Source organism: Bubalus kerabau, chromosome 6 (genome assembly GCF_029407905.1).
Source record: "Bubalus kerabau isolate K-KA32 ecotype Philippines breed swamp buffalo chromosome 6, PCC_UOA_SB_1v2, whole genome shotgun sequence".
Taxonomy (NCBI): domain Eukaryota; kingdom Metazoa; phylum Chordata; class Mammalia; order Artiodactyla; family Bovidae; genus Bubalus; species Bubalus kerabau.
In genome coordinates this window covers 27,520,708-27,546,730 of record NC_073629.1, presented here as the reverse complement: position 1 = coordinate 27,546,730, position 26,023 = coordinate 27,520,708, and the positions used below count along the sequence as shown (strand labels likewise).

General features: G+C 48.1%; 1 protein-coding gene across 1 annotated transcript in view; it reads right to left on the bottom strand.

The window, feature by feature from the left end:
• Positions 1 to 25,768, bottom strand: part of IGSF3 (immunoglobulin superfamily member 3) — a 129,374-nt gene extending 103,606 nt beyond the window's left edge. Inside the window, exons 1-2 of the mRNA XM_055584621.1 lie at positions 25,650 to 25,768; positions 24,331 to 24,996 (exon numbers count right to left, since the gene is read on the bottom strand). Of these exons, the coding sequence (XP_055440596.1) occupies positions 24,331 to 24,373 (43 nt within the window). The 5' untranslated portion in view covers positions 24,374 to 24,996; positions 25,650 to 25,768. The remainder of the gene's footprint in view (positions 1 to 24,330; positions 24,997 to 25,649) is intronic.
• Between the last annotated feature and the right edge of the window lie 255 nt (positions 25,769 to 26,023).

The following is a 26,023-nucleotide window of genomic DNA, read 5'->3' as shown; positions in this document are numbered from 1 at the left end:
CCCGCAGACCGTCCACCAAAGCTGAGCCTGCCCACAGCTCCCAGTGGCTCCTGTTCCAGCACTGGCCTGGAGCCATCCTCCTGGGGCCATGATGGCCAGGAAGTGAGCACCACAGGTGTGGAATGCTCCAGTGTCCACACTGCCAGGGGGTCCCAGTTATAGCAGGTAACTCTTAGTTGTTAACCAGGTGAGGTCCAAGGGGAACGTGAGCAGAGGATGCCCATGAGGAATGGGGCTGTCAGAGAAGGCCGCCCTGACTGGCTGGAGGGCACCTTGGGAAAACCTCTCCAGCATCACCTGGAAACCTCTCCAGACACCCCCTCTTACAAGGGCAGGCTCAGGACTCATTAATGTGACTATCAGGCACTAACACCTCAGCAGCAAGTGACCCTACGGGATAACCAGAAAGGCCCGAGATGTACCAATGTACAAAATCAAATGTACTAGGTCCCCTTCACACTCTGCTCATGGGAGTGTGAGATGCGCATCACTTTGGGAGACAATCTGGCAGCTTCTTAAAAAGTTAAACACACACTCACCATATGGCCCAGCAATCCCGCTCCTGGTGTTTACTAGATAGAACTGAAAACCTACGTCCCCACAAAGACATAACACACAGAAAAGCAGCTTTATTCATAATAGCCCCAAACTGCAAACAGATCAAATGTCCTTCAGCTGGGGAGTAGAGACACAGATGGTGATACAGCCACACAATGGAATACTACTCAGCAATAAAAAGGAATGAACCAGACACACACAATCATGTGAATGTCTCAGAAGCATTTTGATGAGAGAAGCCAGATTCACAAAGCTTCATACTAAAAAACACTATTAAAAATTTTTAAAAAGGCTTCATACTACAGGATTCCATGTGGACCACATTCTGGACAGGGCAGAGCTGTAGTTACAGAAATCAGATCAGTGGCTGGCGGACCTGGAGGTGTAGGGAAGGAATTTTAGGGGGTGATGGGAACACTCTGTATGTGATTGTGATGGTGGTCTCCATGACTGCTTACACGTGTCAACACTCAGTGAGGCACACACTTAAGGCTGGTGAATTCTGTTGTATGTAACTTATACCACCACCATGTGCATTAAAACAATGCTAGGTTCCTTTTGCTTAACTAGAGTTCAAAGAAGTGGCCTGGGCTGGTTGTGACTTGGAGAAATCACAAAGCCTTGCTGTGCCTCAACTGTGCCATCTGTACAAGGGCTGCATCACGGTCCCCTGGCTCGAAACTACGAGGGTGACGTTGGAGGGTAAAGTTGGAGGATGGGAGTGAACGCCCAGAGCTGGCGTGAAGCGGGGCTCCATAAGGTCAGCTTCTGCTCCCCCATCAGTGTAAGTGAGCGACTCTACTGATCCCTAGGCCTTCAACTACCCCCGGGCAGGGATGACCTGGAGCCCCTGTGACGAACTGAAACGCTGCGGAGGGTGAGGGACAAAGACCACAGTCTGGTGGGGTGGAGGAGGGTGGGGGGTGGGGGGTCATGGATGTAGCTGCTGGGGGCAGGGCTGAGGCCCAAGACAGCACAGAGGCTGGTGGTGGAGCCCAGCACTTGACCATTTTGCTCAAGGCCAGCCTGGCTGTGGCCTGCAGGCCTCTCATTTCCTCTGCTTTAACGAGGGGCCACAGAAGTGCTTTCCCACAACTGCATCACCTCCCTATACGGCCGTCAGCTTAAACACAGAGCCGAGTCGGGGCAGGACAAAGTCTCTGTTATGACACATTGCGGTTCATTTCCATCCATTCAACCCTTGGGCACAAGCTCTGGCCACTCCCCATCACTTCCCACAGGCGCCAGGACAGAGCATTCCTCCGCCTGGCTTCTGGTTAAATGCCACCCTCAGGATCTTTAGACGAAAGGCGGGGTAGGGTTTGGGGCAGGGAAAGGGTCAAAAAGAAACAATGGATCCAAAGGACTTTCCAGGAACTTTAAAAGTTTGGAAATTCAAGGTGTGGTTCTCTACAAGGTCTAATTTTACTTAGAAAGTTCCTCTAAGCACAATACACTTTCCAGCCAAGACAGGGCTAGTTTTGGCTCCTAAGTAATGAAGGTGGGAGCTTCCTCAATTCTTGGAAGATAGCTAGAATGAGGCAGAAAGTGGCCGTAGAAAAGCATCCACAGGAAACTAGGCTTGCCAGAGGCAGAATCAAAGGAGCTGTCAGAGGTGAAACGCAGAGAGGGTAGACAGCTAAGCTGGGCACCAAAGGAAACTGGGCACAGAAGCACAGCTCCCTCAGGAGAGCCTGGAAAGGCTTCTTGCCCATTACATGCCCTTGTTTCAGGTGTCTTAGGCAAGGCCACTATCTCCCCAGACCGTCCCCGCCACCCAGTGATAAACAACTCCCTTCCACCAGGACAATCTGGTTGCACCCTCTCTGCCTGGCACTCACAGGGCCACTGCAGGCTCTCTAGAGCAGCAGTCCCTAACCCCTCTGGCACCAGGGACCAGTTTCGTGGGAGACAATTTTTCATGGGGGCAGTAGGGAACGGTTTCGGGATGATCCAAGTGCATTACATTTATTGTGCACTTCATTTCTGTTGTTATCACATCAGCTCCACCTCTGATCATCAGGCATTAGATCCTGGAGGTTGGGGACCGCTGCTCTAGAGTGCAGCCCAGCATGGTACACAGAGGACATCAATGCTGCTCCCCAAAGGACCAGGTGTGCCTGTGCTTGGTTGCTCAGTCATGTCTGACTCGTTTCTACCCCAGCCAGGTTCCTCTGTGCGTTGGATTCCCCAGGCAAGAATACTGGAGTGGGTTGCCATTTCCTACTCCAGGGGATTTTCCCAACACAGAGATTGAACCCCATGTCTCCTGCACGGGAAAGCAGACTGTATACCACAGCGCCACCTGGGACTCCCGAGTAACGTACCAGGAGAGCACGCAAACAGAGACCCTGAAGAACAGGCCAGAGACAGCAGTGCCAACAGGAACAGGTGCTGAGGAGATGGAGAAGGGAAGGGGGAACAGTGGTGGATGCTGTGACGATGCCAGGAGCAGTGGTGTGGCAGGTGGCAAAGAGGTGAAGGTGCAGGGCGGGAGAGAGCCAGGCAGTAGCTCCCTATGCGGGGAGGACCCCTTGGAGCCACCTCAGCATGGAAGAACCTCAAAGCTGGGGAACGCCCAGGGGCCATCTGGTCAAAGGCCCGGAGATTTCAGCTACAATAGCCTCGCCAAGGCTGAAACAAGAAAAGCAAGATAGCGCGAGGGAGGTGACAAAGGGGTCCAAAGGTAGCTGTTCCTTTATGGCTCGCCACTGTGTACTGTGGCCTAAATCCAATCTCCAAATGACATGTATGTCTAACTAAGGCAATCTGCGGCCGTCAGCTGATGAGGGTGGCACCCTGATCCTGAACAACGATGAACAATCACTACAACTTATAGAGCATTTCCTACACAAAGACTCTCTCCCGACAGTTCCACTAAATTCACCCAACAACCCGAACGAGTGGCTCCCGTTATTTTCAGATAAGGAAAAGGGCATTTAGAAGAGTTAAGTAATTTGCTCCAAATCACACTGCTGGCTCAATAACCAGTGCTTATCGAACGGTGATCAGGCGGACGGAGGGATGGATGACTGGATGGACTGATGGATGAAGGCAAGGCCAGGCTGACAGACAGCTCCTCCTGTGACTAGACGTGGCCCTTGTGGGCCTGTCAGAGGGAGCAGGGAGAGCTGTGAATACACCGAGCCCATGAACAAGGCAGCATTCACAAATATATATGACAGCCCTAGTCTGCTGAAAGCAGAGGAAAAATAAAAACACCAACTCTCCATGAAGCAGAGAAAGAGTCCCTCGCTGTCTTTAAATTTTCAAGTCAGAGAGAAACACCCCAGTGGCCCAGGCCAGCTGTCCCCAGGTCTGAAGGTTTTCTTCTAAGTGTCTGTAGAGTCAAAGTCTCCAGTAAAAGGAGAAACAGGACACAGCAGAGATCACACCGAGGCAGAAGAGGCCTTGCACAAAGGCCCTTCCTTTGTGTCTAGCTGTGCTTTGTTTAAAGCAAGATCAGATTCAGCATCTGCACTTTTACTCGCTGCCTGACGAAAACCAGATGCCAAATGCCTCCCAGCTCTGCACCGGGGCCCCTGCCCTTAGGAAAACAACTTGAGTCAGCCACGCCAGCGCACACAGCCCCGAACAAAGTGCGCCTGTGCTCTCAGGGCCAGCTCGGCACTCCTGAGCCTTTAAGCAAAGCACATTTGGAATCTTTTCAGACTAGGAAAGGTGAAAAGGACTTCAGACCTCATTCTTAGTCTAGTCTAGAAGTCTGGAACTTTTTCCCAAAGCTCTCACCTTTAGCCAGGTGAGTGAGATGCTCAAGCTGGTCACCAGTTAGATACCAGTCACCAAAACATTCCCCTCTGAAAGCCACTGATATCCTGGTGACCGCGGACAGAGCAGTCATCTCTCTGGCATGGCTCAGAGACAGGGATCCCCTCCCTGGAAAGCTAAAGGGCCTTGGGGCAGGGGGTAGGGGGAAAGTAAACTCACCCTCCAGAAATACCGAGAGTCCCCCAGAGAGAAGGAAAGTCAGCCAGCATGCTCTAGCCCCTCCAACACAGATCTCTGAGCAAATCAAGTCAGAAGTTGGTTGACCTGAAGATCACTTATCACCCAGCTCACACAAATAGCAGTTAGAGTGCCACCCTGTCACAGCTCTAGAAGGATTCCACAAAGAGTCCCAGACTAAAGATGAAGCAATGCAAGTCTGGAAGGATGGCCCTCTTCCCCTTGTGACCACATCCCCAGCCCCTGGCCCCTGGCCCCAAGAGTGCTGTGGCACGGGAGGAGGAAGTGAAGAAATTTAGGCTTTTAGCTGCCTCAGCCAGAAGATGACACCTGTCACCTCCTCACCCATTTTATTGGCTCACATTAGCCACACGGCCTCAACAAATCTGCCAAAATTTGAAGGAAGGTGCGCATACCTGGTGAGCTGTTGCCTCTGCCACCTCATCTGAAGTCCTGACCTCTCATTCCCAAGGTCAAGCCCCTGTTTTCATATGAATTCAAAGCCTCATTACTTAGAGCTTCCATCATTACCTCAAACCCCACACAGCAGCTTCCGAAATTCAGTCCCCTCTTCCAAATTTCCATTTTATGTCAAGTCATCACACTCAAACTCTTACAGTCATCTTCTAGATGCAAGATCCAATCACCCCTTCATTCAATCCTCCCTTCTTTTAACAGTTACTTTCCTTCACAATTTTCCTTTGATATCTTCTGCCATGCCCTCCTGCTTTCAACTCACATCTCATCACAAACAACTGAATCATTCCAGGAGCTTAAACTGGTCATTCAGCTTTTATTTTCTTCCCTCTGATCAACCTGCCAAATCCTTCCTTCCAGCGGCCGCTTTCTTGGTTTCTTCTCTGCTCAAAAGCCCACGATCCCGGCACTGCATAAATCAAGGGTCACCTTCTAAGCCTGCAATTTGCAGTGCTCTAGAATCTGCCTGTGGAATTAGGACATAATCTCCCTGTTCTCTGCCAGAGCCTCGTCCACTCCTGTCTCCAAAGGTCTGTTCATGCCATCCGCTCCTCACTCTTTCTACACAAATCCTAATTCTCTCTCAGGGTCCATTCAAATACAATCTCCCCACTGGAGTCCTTCCTACTAACATACTTAACCTCTTTCTCCTCTGCTTTACCATAGGGGTAAGCACTGGCTCTGAACACTGTGCCTTGTGATGAGAACCTACCTTGTTTTATAAGAGAGAAAGAACCTTTTATTGTTTTATAAGAATAAATCCTATTTCCTGCTCCCTTGAGGGAGTATCTAATACAGGTTGCCTTCAACTGTAAGCAGTGGGAAACATCAATTCTGTTACCCGAAAAACTGGGTTTACCTCTTGGTGGATGCTGAGCCAAGAGAAACACAACCACGCCAAAGATTAGGAGAAGAAAGAATTTATTATTGCAGCAAGTAAGGAGAACACCAGGGGTCTTTCCCAAGGCAGTGTCACCTTGAACAACAAAGTTAGGCTAAGAGTACATACATATTCATGGAGGCTTGAGAGTCCAAGTTTTAGTGGACTGAAATCACAAGGATTAGAAAAGGTTAACACCATCATCCCTTTTTGGTTCAACTCTCACATCTATACGTGACCACTGGAAAAACCATAGCTTTGACCTTATGGACCTTTGTTGGGAAAGTGATGTCTCTGCTTTATAATACACTGCCTGTCTTTGTCATAGCTTTTCTATGAAATCTGGACCATAAGGAAGGCTGAGTGCCAAACAATTGATGCTTTCAAATTGTGGTGCTAGGGAAGACTTAAGAATCCCTTGGACTGCAAGGAGATCAAAATAGTCAACCCTAAAGGAAATCAACCCTGAATATTCATTGATAGGACTAATGCTGAAGCTGAAGCTCCAAAACTTTGCCTACCTAATGTGAAACGCTGACTCATTGGAAAAGACCCTGATGTTGGGAAAGACTGAGGGCAGGAGGAGAAGGGGGTGACGGAGGATGAGATGGTCGGGTGGCCTCACTGACTCAATGGACATGAGTTTAAGCAAAATCTGGGAGATACTGAAGGCTAAGGAAGTCTGGCAAGCTGTCCATGGGGTCGCAAAGAGTCAGACATGACTTGGTGATTGAACAACATCATCCCTTACATTCCAGTTGATCTGGAGGTTAAACATTTCAGGCTAATCTTTACTACTGAAAGAGAACTGGGAGTCTTTTTAACTGATATACTATCTTTGCTAGCCTTACTTCTCTTGCCTGATAACAGCTCTTGCATTCTCTTGTTCTCTTATGATCATTAACTACTGAGATCTGTTCCAGGACAAGCATTGTGGCCAGGCTTAGATCCCAAAATAACTCAGGCCAAAAATGACTTCTCTTATGTCAAGAAAGCCATGCCTGGTTCTCTCTCTCGGGTGAGCCCCTACTCTATCTGCTTATAACTCCTCTGGCTGAACCAGTGACAACAGAAAGTGCAAAGATCGGCCTACTCAGCCTTCAGTGGCTCTGTCATTAAGGACCCTGTTTCTTCCCATCTTTACCCCTCTGACAGCCTCAACAGATTTGCTTTCCTCATGGTGACAAAATGGCTGCTCATTTCCAAGAATCTAATGGAAGAAGTTGCCCCTTCTGTGTTTCGTTTTAAGAGAGAAGACATCTTTCCAAGAATCCACTCCCTTCCCTCCCCAGAGGACTTCTCGTATCTCACTGGCTAAAACGATGTCACATGCCCTTATCTAGACCATGGGCATGGCTTGAATCAATCACCTTTTACCCTAGAGCTGGAAGCAGAGCCACTTTTCCTTGAGTTGGGGGGTGGGGGTGGAGAAGGGAGGCATGACATTCAAACTACATCAGGGCTCTGCCAACAAGGAGAGAGAAAGGGAAAAAAATGGCTGCCGTGTAGATAACCAACGTGTCTGCCGCAGGCAGGACCCAGCGTCATGCATCTGTGTGCCTTCCCTCCTCCGCCACCCCCATCCTGTGCTGGCACATATGGCTGCTCAACAAACAGTGGTGGAATTGAGCCGAACGAGGAATTATCCTGTGGGTGTGAGAAAACAGTGAGCGTTACAATAGTGTGGCACAGTTGGACATTTGTGCAGAGAAACTGGAAAGAGAGCCATGAAATCCAAACAGATGCAAAAAAAAAGGACTTAGCAGAGGAGGCTGGGAAGCCCTAGTCCAAACCCTAGGCTGGGCCTGACTCCCAGTTCTACAGCCAGGGAGCAGGCCCCAGGCCAGAATGCTGGGCTCCTCCCAGCAGGGCCCAGCTGGGCTTTTTCCTCATTTCAACCCTTGCCTCCACTGGGCTAGGGTCTACATCCAGCCCGCAGCGGCTCAGGCACAAAGGAGGCTCCCGATGAGGTCTGTAGTGCCTAGCCAGTCACTGAGCACATTGTGGGCACCACAAATCCGTGGACCATGAACACCTGAGCTCAGGAAGTCTGGGCTGTGAAAACAAGAGCTCCCTTCACTCAGGATCAGACGTGGCTCCTTCAACAGGGCTCACGGGTCTCTCTGCCTTCTTCGGGCCACCTTATTCCTGTCTTTGCCTTCTAGCCCAGCTTTCCAGCACACGCTCCCAGATTCTTCAGGCTACGGACAGCACTCCAGACCCAAGGCACGTGGCTCCATCTTTGACTGGAAAATGCACCAAGAACTGCAGAGAAAATCTACTGAATCCAAGGCTCTGAAGTCTCATGGATGCCCTACCTCTGCATCACGAGTCCACGAGTTTTTAGCTATTGGAAGTTTTAGAGTTCCTTTTCAAATACGGTAGCTAGGATTTCATTGGCTACAGAAAACTGTGTTGAGGACTTCCCTGGTGGTCCAGGGGCTGAGACTCCGCGCTCCCAATGCAGGGGGCCTGGGTTTGATCCCTAGCCAGGGAACTAGATCCCTCATGCTGCAACACTAAGAGGTCACATGCTGTGACTATGCTCTGGCACAGCCAAGTAAATAAATAAACATTAAAAAAAAAAAAGGAAAGAAAGAAAACTGTGTTAAATACAGGCATCTAAGAACTCATCAATTCTGACACGTAGTCAACATTCAGCACACAAAGAGGGCACAATATGAGGTCGGACTGTGCGACCTAATTGCTGATATTCGACTGTTTTTGACCTCTAAACATGGCAATGTTACACAGTTCAACCTAATATTTACACTATGCCAGGCAATAGGCTAAGGAAGGGCTTGGGACCCCAGGACCAACTACCGAGCCATAATTCCTGTCCTGATGGAACTTACAGTCTAGTCCACTAAATCATTCATTAAAAAGTCATCTCGGACACTGTCACAATGAGTGAAATAAGTCGGACAAAGAAAGACAAATATCAAATGATATCACTGATATGTGGAATCTAAAAAAAATGAGTACAAATGAACTTCTTTACAAGACAGAACTAGACTCACAGATGTAGAAAACAAACTATGGTTACCCTGGGGTAAAGAGCAGGGAAGCAATAAATTGGAAGATTGAGATTGACACATACACATACTATTATACATACAACGTGTGTGCTTAGTCACTCAGTCGACTACTATATATAAAATGTGTGAGCTTAGTCGCTCAGACTTGTCTGACTCTCTGCGACACCATGGGCTGTAGCCCACGAGGCTCCTCTGTCCATGGAATTCTCCAAACAAGAATACTGGAGTGGGCTGCCATTTCCTTTCCAGGGGATCTTCCTGATCCAGGGACTGAACCCAGATCTCCCCCATTGCAGACAAATTCTTTACCCTCTGAGCCACCAGGGAAGCCCACGTGTATATAAAATAGACAACTTAGATAACTAATAAGGACTTACTGTATAGCACAGAGACCTCTACTCAATACTCTGTTAGGGTCTATATGGGAAAAGAATCTAAAAAAAGAGTGGATACATGTATATGTATAACTGATTCACTTGCTGGGCACTTGAAACTACCACAGCATTGTAAATCAACTATACTCTAATAAAAACTAATAAAAATAAAATTGTTCCTATAGTAAATCTGCTCACCTTTCTTCAATATTGTCTACAGGAAGTGTTTGCATATGTGTGTTCAGGCTGACACTGTCCAAATCATGAATGCCATATATTTCCCCCCACATTATAGGCTGTAATGTGCATCCCTGGGGTCTCAGACAGTAAAGAATCTGCCTGCAATGCAGGAGACCCGGGTTCCATCCCTGGGCCGGGAAGATCCCCTGGAGGAGGGCATGGCAATCCACTCCAGTATTCTTGCCTGAGAAATCCCATGACAGAGGAGCCTGGCAGGCTACAGTCTATGGGGTCGCAAAGACTGAGGGACATGGGCACAGGACTGAGGCGACTTAGCACGCACACACGCACAAACCACCCAAGGATGGCTGTGTCTCCTCCATATAACACACAAACACATTGTTAAACTTACTAGATTGTGTTACAGGAGACAAGTGCTGGTGCTGTGGAAACATTTGGCTAAGTGATCTAACTAATTTTGGGAAATTAAAGGTCACCAACTTGGGATTTCTGATATTGCTGATAATTCTGAATTAGGTCCTCGAAAAACAGGTCCTTACACCACACATAAACTGCCAGCAGCATACACAAAGGGGGTTTCATGGGCCTTATTCAAAATATTTAAGAGAACAAACTGCTCTCAAGCACAATCCCAGTGTCTCAGAAACACCATTTACATAAACAATTGGTATGTTAATTGCAAATCAACCTTGTTTCTCTCCTAAAGCAGCATCCCCCAAGGATCTTTATTAGGTGTTCTGTTAGCCTAGTTTGAGTTATGGTATTCACTTAAAAGTACCAACAGTGAAGTTCTTGAGAAATATTTGGTAACTCAGACACTTTCCTAATTCAAACTAATTTTCTTCATTAGTCTACATTGTTAGGGATTTTACCATCCTATTAAGAGACAGGAGCAAAGGCTGCACTTGGTTTAATATTCACCAAATTCTTCTACAGGACACTTCTGGTAGTGAGAACCAGAGCTAACCTCAGAAAGTGGGTGGAGGGACTTCCCAGGTGGTCCAGAGGCTAAGACTCCGTGCTCCCAACGCAGAGCCTGGTTAGGGAACTAGATCCCACGTGCTGCAACTAAGAGTTCATATGCCTCAACTTAAAGATCCCACGTGCCGCAACTAAGACCTGGTGCAGCCAAGTAAATACATGAATAAAGAGTAAAAAAATTTTAAATGAACCCGTAAATAAATAAGAAAGAAAGAACGTGGGTGGGGGGGAAAAAGCAATGACAATTGGGAGAGCAGCTGTAATCCAATTCAGTCTAATACATGACACCTATATAAAGTTACACTGGAATTCCAAGCAAAGCACATGAGAACTTTAGACCCTGCACCCCCGATCTTTTGATTGATCTGATGTAATTTACTAAAAAATGTCAGTGAACAACACTAACCAGCAGGCCTCCTGTCTATTCTGTTGCATTTCCGTGAGAGCCAGCCCTGCACATGCTGTATAGACATCAATGAGCTTGGATGGCATCTTCACACGAGTTCAGCCTGTCATTGTTCGCTGTACCCGCACAGAGATTCAGTAAAACACTAGTCACATTCATGGAACATCTTGAACTCTCTTGACACAGCAAATGATCAGCAGGCCCTGTTCGCATGCCAAAGGCAAACAAAACCCGTCGCCAGCAAGAAGGATGCCCAGTCTCTCCGAAAGATGCCAAGGCCCCTATCCGGTCTCCTCTGCAGAACCTTGCCAATCTCTGGGATGCAGGCAGGATGATCAGGGACCAGCGGAGATTATGCTCTGACTGTCTTAAGAGATTAGTTACTTAAAATCCTCCACATGACTTCAGTCATCCCCCGTTACAGATGACAGAGGCAAAGCCTACTTGATTAAAGCTGAATGCCTACACATTTGAAAACGGGAAAATACACAGAAGAAAACAAAAGTCAGATTGCTGATAGGCAGAGCATCAGCTCCAGGACATCAGGGGCTGCTGAATAAATGATGACAAGGAAGCACATACATTAACCATAGATGCATCATAAATACCACAGCCCTCTCGGCGCTTACAGTTACTTACTTTTCCCCATAGCATAGACTGAGTCTGGCCTTATCCTCAGACGTGGCCTGGCCCTCCTGAGATTCCAAATATGGGAAATTACAGCTCTTCTGTGGTGGGGTAAGAAGGGGAAGGCAAATGTTTGTATTGCATAGTGTTTTAATTAAAACAAAGGTGACGTACCCCAGAGCCTTTTTCTCTTCTGCTGGGAGAGTTTTTCCAGGCCTCCTTCCACTCTCTCCCCATACAGGCCATCAGTTTCTCCCTCACCTCCAAAATAATTCCCCTTTAAAATAAGGGGATTATGCATAAGATCTGCTAAGATTTTTCTAAAGTGAATTCAAGTCCAGAGGCACAATCATTGTCTTACCTAGTTTCAACCTTCTTAGCAATCCACCCTTGCAGGGTAGGGGGTGGGGTGGATGGACCAGGATTCAGATTCCAGTATGAGAAAGAAAAGGACTGCCGCTCCTCCCAGTTGAGAGGTACAGGGACACCCAGCTAAAAGCTATCCCCCATCCTGACGAAGGGAAGGAGAGCGACCTCAGCCGGAGCTCCGAACGCAATCTGGCTTTCCTGTAATGCAATACCAGCAGACAGATTGCAAAACTCGTCAGCAAGCTATCTTACTGTACTGGAACATCAGAAGACATTAAGCAACTGCTCAGCAAATCATCTCTAAACAGTGTCACAGAGGGTTGTCTAGCTTGGGGATGAGCCGGGAACAAATCTATCTGCACAATCACTCCTCTAATAAACTAACAGACATGTCCATCTGCGAGGCAGAATCCCCAACAGACCATCCATCTCCAGATCAACACAGAATCAATGCAGAACAAAACCACTGAGGAAAACCAGAAAGGCTTCTGAAGAAAGCTGCTGGTGGAGAGAAGGCTGGCCCGGCACACAGGGTCTCCCAGGAGTAGTACCACCTGCTATGGGGCTCAGGCCAAGGCCACCAGGCACAGCTTACAACCCGCCTGGGACCTTCTGACTTAGGGGATGAAGCAGGGAGAAACACCAGGGACAGGAGAGAGAAGCGCAGACCAGTGCTGCTCAGGGATCATCCCAGGTCAAGGGAGGGCCTCTGAGAAGGGGCAGATTTGGAAGAGTCTGCCCCACCCACCTCCCACTGAGCTGACCCAGCAGCTTCCAGAAAACAACAGTGGTGAGAGCTCCAGGTTCTGGGACTGAGTACCAGGTGTGTGTGTGTTAGTCGCTCAGTCGTGTCCAATTCTTTGAGACCCCATGCACTGCAGCCCGCCAGGCTCCTCTGTCCAGGGGATGCTCAGGCAAGAATAGTGGAGTGGGTTTGCTACTACCTTCTCCAGGGGATCTTCCTGACCCAGGGATCGAAAGAATGCAGATCTCTGGCACTGGCAGACAGATGCTGTACTGTCTGAGCCACTAGGGATAGGCCCAATCTTAGCGTCACCACACCCTCAACACCAAAGTCCTCAGAAGGAAGTTTGGTATGGATGCTGTCTCCTATGTGATGGCAAAGTATGTGATTATTCTAGTTTTCTTTTGTTCTGTTCTGGTGGGCTTCCCAGGTAGCACTAGTGGATAAGAATCCACCTGCCAGTTCAGGAGACACAGTTCAACCCCTGGGTTGGGAAGATCCCCTGGAGAAGAGAATACCCACTCTGGTATTCTTGCCTGGGAAATTCCATGGACAGAGGTGCCTGGGGGGGCCTACAATCCACAGAGTGGCAAAGAGCTGGACACAACTAAGCGACTGAGCACAGCAACAACAGGAATTCAGAGCCAAGTATGAAAATCCCAGTTCCAATACAAAATTCCCATCAGTTAATAAAGACATTCCATATATCCGGGACTCGGGATATTTGCATATTTTCAAAACAAAGAATTTGCCCTTACCTCTCCCCAGCCCCAGTCTCCCACCAGCATTGGTACTATCTCTTACTTCTAAAGGGCTCTTCACCAGGACTGCCTAGGGTATGTGTAATTCATGGCTGCTAAAGAAGAGTTGAGAACAAAACAAGAAGATTTAAGAAACAGCAAGAAAAAGACTTTACCTTAGGGACAGAAAAGAGTTCCCTGATGTCAGAGGTGTTTTTAGTTAATGCTTCTATTTATCAAAGATTAAAATACATACCAGGTGACTACTTAAAATGGTCATGATGATGTTAGCTTTTAGTTCTTGGTATCTGAGATAACAGAACAATGAGTGCTTGTAGAAGGCACTCAGGTATTTCTTGAAGGAACAGATCAAAGTCTTTTCAGGAAAGGACTGTAAGGAGACTCTAACACAACAGAGCTCTCTGGATGGGTGGCAGCAGGTCAAACCCTGATGTTTAAGAAGGGTTGGCTGTGATATGCGAATCCAACCACCATCCCTCCAAAATAGCAACTATTTTAAAAATCAGGTCTAAAGGTGAACCATCCAAGAAATCTGTTTTTGCTCCTGAGGTTTTAAAGAAAGTTCATACTAGTGAACTTGAGAAGTAACCCAACACTTTGAAATGATCATCTTTTTACAGCAATAGCTGCTCCAGCAGGACTAAAGGAAAAAAATTATCTTCCTTTGGGTTAAGGTCTTGACTGTCTGGTAGCCAGCAACCTTAAAGGTGACTCCAGTCCAGTTCACTTTAAATGGAAGAATCATTTGGGAGCTGAAAATGCAGGAAAACTTCTCATTTTTTTTCCTAGTCTATGAACAAATAAGAGCAGTTGATTGACTTGGACACAAAATCCAGTATTTACAATTGTCCTCTCAATGAGTTTTAAATGGGCTTTATTTAATTCAAGATTATAACTAAGATAGTCAATAAAATATGGGTGTGCTTAATTTGTTAAATGTATGTGTTTCTAGAGAAAATATTCAGAATGAACAAGTCAATTATTTCTCTTAAGTACATTAACACTTAAGGGCAGTGTTTTCATTATGACTGTTGGTCTTGATACCACAAGACAAAATTATTCTGTTATATGGCTATTGAGTAAGACTTGCTGCTCCCTAATGACTTCACCAATTAGCTTCTACTAGCTATAAAATAAGAAAATCAGTTCTGATATGGGTATAAAATTAAGACTGAAAAAAGAGTGGAATAAATCACCCCTTGAGAATCAAGTTGTTGAACCATATGTTCTTGTGAGTCCATTTATGTCAAAAAATCTATATTTGTGTGAGTGTATGAATAGAAATGATAAGGAAAAGCCTGGGAGAATATGTTGTATCAAACTATAAAGAAGGTATTTCAGACTCAAAGAGGGACATTGGGCAGGGAGGGGAACTTCCACATTTTACTTTCCGGTCTGTGCTCCTAAGTGTTAGTCGCTGAGTCATGTCCGACTCTTTGTGATCCCATGGATTGTAGCCCGCCAGTGTCCTCTGTCCACGGGATTCTGCAGGCAAGAATACTGGAGGGGGCTGTTCTCCATTTCCTTCTCCAGGCTATCTTCCGGACCCAGGAACCTGGGTCTCCCACCTTGTAGGCAGATTCTTTACCATCAGAGCCACCAGGAAAGCTTTCTGTCTGTGGTCTACTAGATTTTTACAACAGAACTATATTCACACGGCACTCCATCCAAAAATTAAAAGTCAAAGAAATAAAGCAAGCATGTATCAGCTATCCTGTGAAACTGCAACCAATAGCTCATCACCTTTCTTTTATATAACATTTTACCCTGAAGCACTTTATTTGTTGTTTTAAATTATAACTTAAATCAGTGAAAATCAAGTCTTCCTTCCCAATGTATGTGTTGCATCTCAAAGGTTGCAAAGTTTCCTTCTCTGGAAGTCTTTAGGAAAGGGGCGGGGCAGTGAGGGGAGGGTACCTGGCCAGGACGGAGGAGGCATGGTTTGCCCTGGAGCAACAAACAGTTACTCACACAAACATCTCCCATTCCTCCTCCTCCTCCTCCTCCAAGCCCTTCCTACCAAAGTCAAATCAAAGTCGCCAATGCAATCTGTTAATTTTACCTAAGGAGCAAACACATCCTGGTTAAGTTACCCAAGCTCCCTACAGCTCTTAAAGTAACACTTGAGGGTGGAGAAGCTGGCCACCTTGAAAGTTTCAAAAACAAGTAACCATGATACCACTTCCACTAAGGTACAGACACAGGGCTAAGGTACCTAATGGATCCAGGCTACGTGTGAGCACCAAGTCGCTTCAGTCGTGTCCGACTCTGTGTGACCCCACAGACGGCAGCCCACCAGGCTCCCCCGTCCCTGGGATTCTCCAGGCAAGAACACTGGAGTGGGTTGCCATTTCCTTCTCCAAGGCATGAAAGTGAAAAGTGAAAGTGCAGTCGCTCAGTCATGTCCGACTCTTCACGACCCCATGGACTGCAGCCCACCAGGCTCCTCCGTCCAGGCAAGAGTGCTGGAATGGGGTGCCATTGCCTTCTCCGAGCACCAAGCTAATTTTGCTTTAAAACCAGACTACTGTACCAAATGTGAGAGATCACACTGGTTATCATGTAGAAAAAACAGATTAATACTACCTAATAAATGCTGCCTTTCTAGGAGACAGAAGATTTCAAATTTATGGGACTCTTAGGGTAAGGAGAGTTAATAAGAAGGATCCCTGAGAAGACAGGCAGCCCATCTCATGACGTGGCTCCATTATCAACAACACAAACAGGATCCAAGGCCCAGCTGAGAGCAGAGAAGGTGTTTGCAGAGGTCGCCGTGGAAAAGGAAGAGCAGAGTAAGGGGAAATGGGTGTTACAAACAAAACAATCAAATACATGAAAATAACTCCAATTTAAGGCAATCCTGAACAGATCCCACAACATCAAAGAATTATAAGGGAAAAGAACACATAGCTGGTATCAGATTTCTTCCCTGCTTTAATAAAGGAAAGGTCTGGGGACCTGTAAATTGATGGCAAGAGGTCCCCACAAGAAGACTAGACACTGATCTCTTTGAGTTGTTTTGTTAGGATTATGATGAACAAAAGCTCTTCCTTCGGTACAAAAACAGGTTCCCTTTACTTCCACTCAAGAACCCCCACCTCCAGTAATGTCTCCTACCCTCTCTGTCACTTCTCCTATCTACACACATCTACAGCTCTCTGTTATCTGCCATCTGTCTCTGGCCCATATACCTACACCAACCAACAACTCCAATTCTTCCAACCAGCACCGTTAGGACCCAGGCCCACTGACACTAGGGCTTCCCCACCCCTTCAGAAGGCTTCTTGGGACTTCCTGGTGGTCCAGGAGGTAAGATTCCGTGCTCCCAAAACACGGGGCCCGGGTTCAATCCCTAGTCAGGGAACTAAGATCCTATATGCCACAACTAAGACTCAGTGCAGCTAAATAAATAAACAAATAAGAAGTCTTCTCAAAGCATCCCCTTGTGTCCTGGAGTCCTCCATTCCACAATTCTGCCAGGATCTCACTCTCTTATTATTTAAAAAAAAAAAAAAAAACTGCCTAAAATGCCAGCCCATCCAGAAAACTTTTCCAGATTGAGCATTTGAGGGCTACTCCAGTCACACCCCTTCCCTGGACAAAGAATTCCCTTTACTCCTCCTGCTTAGCTGAAGGCACGAACAAACTTGCCTGGCCTCTCCTTCCCCAACAAGACAACAGTCCTTGGAGAGCCTGTGGTTGTCCACTTGCAAAGTCACTTACCACCCTTTTTTTTTTTCACCCCCTGCTTTAGCTTACCACCTCGAGGGCAGGAACATGGTTGTGCAAAACCTGGATCACCCAGACGAAGGGAAATACAGTATTCAGATGAATTTCATTAGACGGCTGGGCAGAAACTTTGCTTCAACTCTCATTATCATAAAGCCTATTATAAAGCTTTTTAAGACCCATCTGACCACTTCCCAGCCTGAGTGGAGTTAATATAATTTAATCTTTGATTCAGAGTCTTACAGGGCCCCTAGGCTCATCCTTCTCTTCTGCTACTATAATTAGAGTTGTGGAAGATGGAGAGACTGGGCTGACAGTGGCTTGGAATGCCAGTTTTTAGAATCAATCCCTGCTGCTGCCATCTTGTGATTTCACCTTCCTGAAAGTGGAGTTCAAAAATAAAAGCAAAATCCCACTTAACTGGGGTTCCAGTTGAGGGAGGCCCACTGCCATGGTCTTTGTTAAGTGTCTGCCACTGGGGTCCATGATTAGTCACTTAATAAAGGGGTCTTGATGAGGGAATTTGGCAAAATGTGATTTTCTACACATAAGAAGCTTGATTTTGATGCAACCACTCATGTCTCTGAAAATCAGGGCCATTCACACACAGGTGTCCTAAATTTCCTTAAATTAAAATCCAAGCCTTTACAAGGAATAGCTGTGCTCACATTGAAGCAGCAAAGAAACAGGTGTCCAATCACAGTGAACAAGGAACTCCCAAAGGAACCTACAGATACTAATCACGGTGCCATAGCTCAGAGTGCACAAGGCCAGGGACCACGAGAGGCCACTGAGTAGAGCCACGTCTTCCAGTTCCTGGGCCAGGGCTCAGCAGAAGTGGTCTGCCTGGGCTCCAGGGACCCAGTCTAAGCCCAAATCCCAAACTCAATTACAGTCCAAACCAAATCTCTGTGTCCGGCATCATCCCACATGAACTGGTCCCTAAAACCACTGACAGTCATTTATCCAGTCCCTAAAGGGCCACTCTGCCATCATTATGACTGCTGATGCCTCTGCATTAGCAGGACTCTCCTGGGAAGAGAATAGCCTCGTCAGTCAAAGCCCACCCATTTCTGAAAGCCCAGCCCAAGACTTCTTCCACAGGGTTTTTGCTGACAACTACTGATTACATTGAACTTTACTTTGAACTTCACAGGGGTCTGTGGACAGAATTCAGGAGACAGATGAATTTGAATGAGAAAAAAACTGTATCCTTATTTTCACTAATCTCTTAAGTGAATGTTGGGGCTTCCCTGGTGGCTCAACGGTAAAGAATCCGCCTGCAACGCAGGAGATACGGGTTCGATCACTGAGTTGGGAAGATCCCCTGGAGAAGGAAATGGCAACCCACTCCAGTATTCTTGCCTGAAAAATGCCATGGACAGAGGAGCCTGGCGGGCTACAGTCCATGAGGACGCTAGAGTCAGACACATGTTAGCGACTAAACAACAAGAAAGTAAATAGCAGTTCCTTTGATCATGAATGTAGGTAAGTATCATGGCAATATATTCAAGACCTGTGACTCTGTCACAATACAAATCATACATACTTTCATATCACATCACAGTGGATGCAGATACCTCAAAACATCATTTGCACCCTTCACTACACCAAAATTACACAACTGTTAGATCTTGTTATTTAATGTGTTATTAAAGAAGTTTAGTGCTATGTTATAAATTTGTTTTTGTTAATATTTTGGTGAGGGTATTTCAATAAAATTGATTTTCCCTAATCCTATGTTATTTATTTATGCATTTGAGAACGTTATCCTAAGAAGAGGTCCACAGACTTCAGCAGCTTGCCAAAAGGATCCATGGCACAAAAAAGGTGAAGAACCCCTGTTTGGTGGAGTAAACGCACAAGCACTATAGCCAGACAAGGCTGGATTCAAATCCAAGCTCTGTCAATTTTGAGCTCTTTCCTTTTGAGCAAAATGCTTTAAACTCCCTGAGTTTTGAATTTCCTCATCTTGATCAAGGGAGCTGATACAGAAACAACACCTACCTTGCGAAATCATTCAGTCATCAAAAAATTAAATGAACAGCTACTTTGCTCCAGGCACACGGCTGAGTTCTGGGGCTACAGTAATGAACACGCCAGAGATGGTCCCTACACACTTTATGCAGAAGGTCATGCTATATACCAGTGACTGGCGCCTAAGAATTCTATAAACAATGCTACCACTAAAACCACCACTCTGAGTGTCCAATTACATGCTGATTTGTGTTGCTTCACGTAACAGCTGGTTTATCTAGCTCTTGTCTTCCCATTAAGGATTTTAAGAGGCCGGCGGGGTGGGGGACTCATACTCAGACAGACAACTTGTAGGATGAAAGAACATGGGATTTGAACCAAGTGGTCCTGGTTTCAAAACCCTGTTCTGCCACTTCCTAGCTTTGTAAGTGTCCCAGAGACCAGTACCTGTCCCTGCTAAATCTGTTCTCTCCTTCCCCTGTAATAACAGAACCCTAGTTTTTGGCTGGACACTGAGAATTAAGGATATTTCCAAGCCTTCCTTGCAGCAAAGTATGGTCATGTGACCAAGTTCTAACCAATGGGGATGTAAGCAGAAGTGAGGGGTACACTTCTGGGAAATGTCCTTAAATTAAAAGGGCATGCCCTTTACCAATCCTTTTCCTCCTTCCTGATGGTTGGGGTTAGCACAACCATCTTGGACTATGAAATGATCTTGGGAATAAAGGCACGCACTTGAAACAAGGCAGAAAGGGTCTGGGTCCGTATGGCTGTGGAGCACCATTTCAAGCTGGTACAGTCATCTAAAGAATTGATGCTTTCGAATTGTGTGCTGGAGAAGGCTCTTGAGAGTCCCTTGGACAGCAAGGAGATCAAACCAGTCAATCCTAAAGGAAATCAACCCTGAATATTCATTGGAAGGACTGATGCTGAAGCTGAAGTTCCAATACTTTGGCCACCTGATGCAAAGAGCTGACTCACTAGAATAGACTCCAATGCTGGGAAAGATTGAGGGCAAGAGGAGAAGGGGGCCACAGGGGATGAGATAGTTGTATGGCATCACTGACTCAATGGACATGAGTTTGAGTAAACTCTGGGAGACACTGAAGGACAGGGGGTTGTCCTTCACTGAAGTTCATGGGGTCGCAAAGAGTCAGACACGACTTAGTGACTAAACAACAACAGTCATCTACCTCCAGGTGGGTTCCTGAACCTTCCTGGATCTCAATATGCCCAACTACAAAAAGATGATAATGTAAGGTCTCTATCTGGCAGGACTGAGGACTCAAAGAGAAAGGACTTGCTTCACAGCAAGGGCTAGAGTTAGGAGAGTTGCTAACACTACTATTCTCTTGCTGCAGTAACAGACGTAGGAGACTGGGACATCTTAACACAGCCCTGGGTACCCAGGGGTGGCTCAATGACTCATACAGTTGAAAGGCATCTTAGCTAGCCTAGTCCTGACAAGAATTCCCTTCTCTGGCACCCTTGTCAAATGGTCCCCAGGAAAGGGAAGGGCATTGCTTCTGGCAAAATTGTTGGGACAGTGGTGTTGGCTCATCCATAAATCACAATCCTTGTCTTCTTCCATCAGAACCCTTTCCCTGACTGCTCCTAGCCACCTTGCTGCTTTCCTCTGCCTCCTCCCTCTCCTCAGCCTTTGATCACCCCAGTCCTGCCTCTGAGCTCACTCCCACCAGAACATCAAAGTTCCTTTCAATCTCTTTTGGAAGCACTCACTGGCCTCTCCCCTAAGAAGCCTTCCCTGACTGGGAAAGAACTGATCGCTTCCTCAGTCCACGGTATTCAAATGAGAGGCTTTTCAAACTCTACAAATGAAAATTCTCTCCCACTGGAGAAGAGCAAGAATGACCATGAGCCACTCACGAGTTCTCTGTGTCCATCCGGGGATGTCCCAGTCTCCTACATTTTTCACTGCGAACACTTTCAAGCTATTTCATCTTGTTTGCAACATCAGCACTGGACTAGAAGGCATAACTCTTCATGGTTATGCAAAATCACAATTTGCTTTATGTGCCTAAAGCTTATATTCATCTTTCCTGATTATTCCCTTCCTGCTCTCGCAGCCACAAATCCTATTCTGTCTCCCCCTGACACTGTGGTCACCTCTCCATGTCTCTGTCACTCATGCAGAGCTGCTCCCAGGCACTGGCACAGCTGCAAGCAGCCTCTCCTCATTCCCTCTTTCACACTCAAGCCACATCCACACCATCCCCTACTCTCTCTTCTCTTCTACACCTCTGGCTCCACCCATTCTCAGCAGTGGAAACTTTATACTATCCTCGTGGCTCAATCAGGCCCATGTTTAAGATGGCTTTAGAACTGGGACAAGGGTAGCCATAGCAGCTGATGGTTCCCTAGTGAGGTATGCACTCAGAGGTGCAAAAGGAAGAAACAAGACACAGTGGTCAAGACAGCAGGATTGGTACCCAGGCAGGCGGAAAAGGAGAAACTTGACCTAAAGCCTAGACAGTGACAAAGGAAGGGAGCAGAAAACATGGGTCTGATGATGGCGAGGGGGAGACAAGCATCTTGGATTTACCCTGTTTACTCCTTACACACTGTCACAGGGATTTCTAACTCAAACTGCCCCTTCTAGAGGCTGGCAGCATGTGGATCAGTCTCATTTTGCAGAACACTTAACCTTGATCCTACTTTTTACAAACAAAATTTTATTCCAAGCATGTGACCCACCTGGACACAAAACCTTGAGCATCTTTGCTATTTTCAATTCATATTACACATTAATTTTCATTACACAGCAAGAATGATGACGCATGAATCAGACCACACCAGGCTGCAAGCAGGTTATAAGACCCCAACCTGGGTTTTGTTCCCTGCACAAAGACCTGCTGGTCTCCAAGGTTAAAAAGTAGTAGTCACTCCCCCTCCCCGCCATGCTGCCAGCCATCGAGTGATGAGAAAAGGTGAGATTTCACCAGTAGGGATCAAAAAAACCAGGGCCCTCCACAGCGCTAAACCTCCCCACTCTCACCCAGGTGTGGTCTTCGGCCACCACTCCCCTTCAGCACCACCCTGACACTCATTTTCCTCCATGGCACCTGTTCACACTTGACGCTGGGAGTAGAAGACAAAAGTGGCCCAAGCTCCACTCCACAGAGCAGCCCAGAGGGGAACAGCAGGGGGACCAGCTGGCAGCCTTACATTTCTGGAGCAGCCAGGAGAAGCAAAAGGCACAAATGCCACATTTCCCTGTCTTCCCATCAGTGGTTCCATCTCCTGCCCTGGGCCCCACCCTTCCACTCAGCCCTCTTTCATGCTTTAGCCACACCATCCACCCCACACCCAAGCTTTCCAGAGGGCTTTCCCTACTTGTCTCTTGAATCCACATGAGTCACTAACTACTGATTTTAAACCCAGACACTAAGTGAATGGCAAATACCAATACAACATTTACTATTGGTGAATGGAGAGCTACCCGTCTTCTTAATTCTGCCTGAGCACACAAGAGACAGGGAAACACTGACCCACACCTGAGCCAAAGACTGACTAACTTGCCGCCAGACTGGGTGTCTGTGTGAGTGCTGCGGAGGGGAGCGCAGAGCTGGCCATGGTGAACTCACTCTCACTCGCTGGATCCCTAACTCGGCTACACTTTGGAATTACCTAGGACAGCTAAAAGATACATGCCTGGGTCGTCCTCCCAAAGAACCTGGTTTAACTGCTCTGGGGTTGCTGCCTGAACATCGAGATTTCTTTAAAGCTCTCCCAGCGATTCTGGGCTTCCCAGGTGGCTCAGATGGTAAAGAATCCGCCTGCAATGCAGGATATCTGGGTTTGATCCCTGAGTTGGGATGATCCCCTGGAGGAGGAAATGGCACCCCACTCCAGTATTCTTGCCTGGAAAATCCCATGGACAAAGGAGCCTTATGGGCTCCAGTCCATGGGGCCCCAAAGAGTTGAACACAATTGAGCTCACAGGCACATATTATGTGCCCTAGACATTTTTCAAAGCAGTCAAGACATTTACAATACCTTATAACCTCTAACTGTCAGGACAATCCTTAGAGGTATCACTCGATTTTTACTGAGATTCAGACATCAATCACTGTCAGGCTGAGATCTGACCTCGGGTTCTCCCATCTCCAAAGTCCACTCTCTTTCTGCCCTTCTGTGAACTCTTGCAAGGGAGTAGACAATGCATGAACGCAATCTCCACTAGTAGCAGGTCACAAGTCCCATAAACGCAAGACACCGAGATGTGGAGATGGAAACACCACGAGCAGCAGTGATGTCCTCTTCTGAATGCAGGGGACTGAGCTGTACCCAGAGAGCAGAGAGGGTGTTCAGCTGTGAAGTCTAAGGAGATGGAGGGAGAGGATGTACCACATCCGGCCAGGGAGCTTATCCTCAACCCAAGATACCGTATTTAAGATTAAGACAGCATTCAAGGGCATGGAAAGCACTATTGATTCTGAGAATGTTGGGCAAAGGGTTGTGGGGTGGGAGGGCTCTTCAATGGGAGAGAATCCTTAAGAAAGGTGTCAAGGGTTCACCTCTCAAGCCAGAGTTTCTCCATCCAAGCTAAGCATCCTGACCTTCAGTGGGGGGCACAAAACCCAATCCAAGCATAACCCCTATCAGGCACCATTCCTCTAGTCTATCTTCTTCCCAGAACTATGATCTTAACTTCCTTGGGGAGGGGACATATGACCAGACCCTCAAACATTTTGTCTACACATCACTTACATGAGGCAAAGCTTCAACCCTTATTCCATCCATTCCTACTTCCCCCCTCAAAAAACCCACCATCATTGTCAACTTTCCAAACCAACTTTCCCAAGAGTGGGAATAATGTCACCACTTCAGATTAGGAATTGATGTGGAGCAACACAGATGAGAAGAGGAAGATGCTGAAGCACTACGTTTAGAAAATACAAGAAACCAATCCATAATCCACATGGAAGTCCCTCAACATTGACTGAGACTGGGGGGGGGGGTGGTCAGGGAGGGGTGGACCCCACAGCAAGGCCCAGGACAGACACTAAGGACGGCTAGTGTCCTTCTTCAAGACAACAAACAATATGCCTCCTGGGTCAGAAACGGGGCTCTGGATACTCTAGTTCAACCTGTGGCACACACCGCTGTCTCCCGGGGTCCCCCCCAAGCCGTGTTGATGGGAAAGAACCACAAGGAATTACAGGAACCAGGAGCAGGTTAAACTTTCCATCGATCGCGCTGATAAGCAGCACCACTTACCCAGCACAGCCAGACAGCTCAGCACTGGGAAAAAGCACTTCATGTCGGCAGCCAAGAGGAGACACAACGCACGGCGCTTCCTCTCCTCCCAGCTCTTAATCTCTCCTTTCTGGCAATCCACTTATAGCTGCAGAGGACAGTTTTGGAAATAGAACTCAATTCAGGGAATGAGAACAGGTTAAGGAGCTCATCAGGAGGGAGTGTGGGGGCGGGGAGGGGCGGCGGGTGGCAAGTGTTAAACTCCTCTATGCTAAAGGAAGGGTCCAGAACAATTCGGAAGGCGCTCGAGGCTCCTGCCACATCCTGTGCCTTGTGGCTTCCACTGGAATTGTAGATTGCTGTGAATTAATCCTCAAGGAAAAGGAAAAAGAGAGTCTGAGAAAATCCTTTCATCCACTGATTATACAGAAATGTCCTTGGCTTCCCGGTGAAGGTGTCTGTAATCTCCCTCATTCGGATTCCACGAAAGGGAACACGGCAGGTTTTGTCAAAACCTTTGACGGCCAAATCGCCCTGGCTGACATCGCCTGCTTTGGGTTTCTTCATCAAAAAGTCCGTCCCCATCCATGGCGGGGCTGCCACCTGCCCTAGACCTGCCCGAAACACACGAAGCAACTTGGCGTTCGTCCGGCAGCCCTGAAGCGGTCCCACAATGCCAGCAGATTTCTAAAACAAACACAACAGAGATTTATTCGAGGCAAGCACGGCTGCAGCACAACCGAGAGGGACTGAGCGACACCTGGGTCCCGATCCGGGATCAGGACGGTCCACCTTTGCGGTCTGACCTTGGCTAAGTCGCTACCTTCGCCTCCGCCTCAGTTTCCCCGCCCGGAGTAGAGCAATCATGGGAAGCCCGATTGTTCTGCAATACTTTTACCAAACGCTTCACTCCAGGGAATTCCCTCCGCCTCCCACCAAGCCCCGGCGCCGCGGGTAGCCCCACCCTCCGCGGGGGCAAATCTGGAAGGGGCTCCGAGGTGGGGCCGCCACTCCCGGTTCCACCCTCGGCACCCGCCCCAAACGTGGGAGCTCGGCTCGCGCCGCGTCCCAGGTGGCCCCGCTATTGTTTTACCTTCCCGGGTGTTTATTTTTCGCTGACTGGAAAGAAAAGAGGAGGGAGAAGAGATACCGGGGCTCCGCTTTCGCTGCCGGGGCGCGCTCGCCGCGCGCCCTACCGGCCCGGGGAGGGGTCTCGCGCCGACCCCCGAGCGCAGCCGGCGCCGAGCCCGCCGCCGCCCCTCCCGCCGCCCTCCCCCGGGCTCCGGCTCCCTTCGCTGCCGCCCCTCCCCGCGCCGCCCGCGCGCCCACCGGATACCAACCTCGCCGCCGGCCCTCTCCCTGCGCGCGTGGGTCCGTCGGTCCTTCCGCCCGGCGCACGCCTCTGGGGACGCACAGCCTCCTTCCTCTGCTCCCGCAGCTACACCGGCAGCCGCGCTCCGGCCCCTCCCCAGGCCCCGCCCCCCTCACCCGGCCCGCTGCACCCGGGCCAGCCGAGCGCGGGGAGAAGGCGGCGGCCTCGGCGAGAGGCACCGCCCCCGGGTCCGCCCCTTCCCACCACCCCTTCCCCACCCCCCGACCCCTGGAGAAGGGCTACCGCTCTGGGGGACGGCCTTGGGGCTCCGCGCGCCGCTGGTGGCGCCTCACTCGCACCTGCGGGTGGCAAAGGCCACCCGAGAACCTGGGCGCAGCTGGC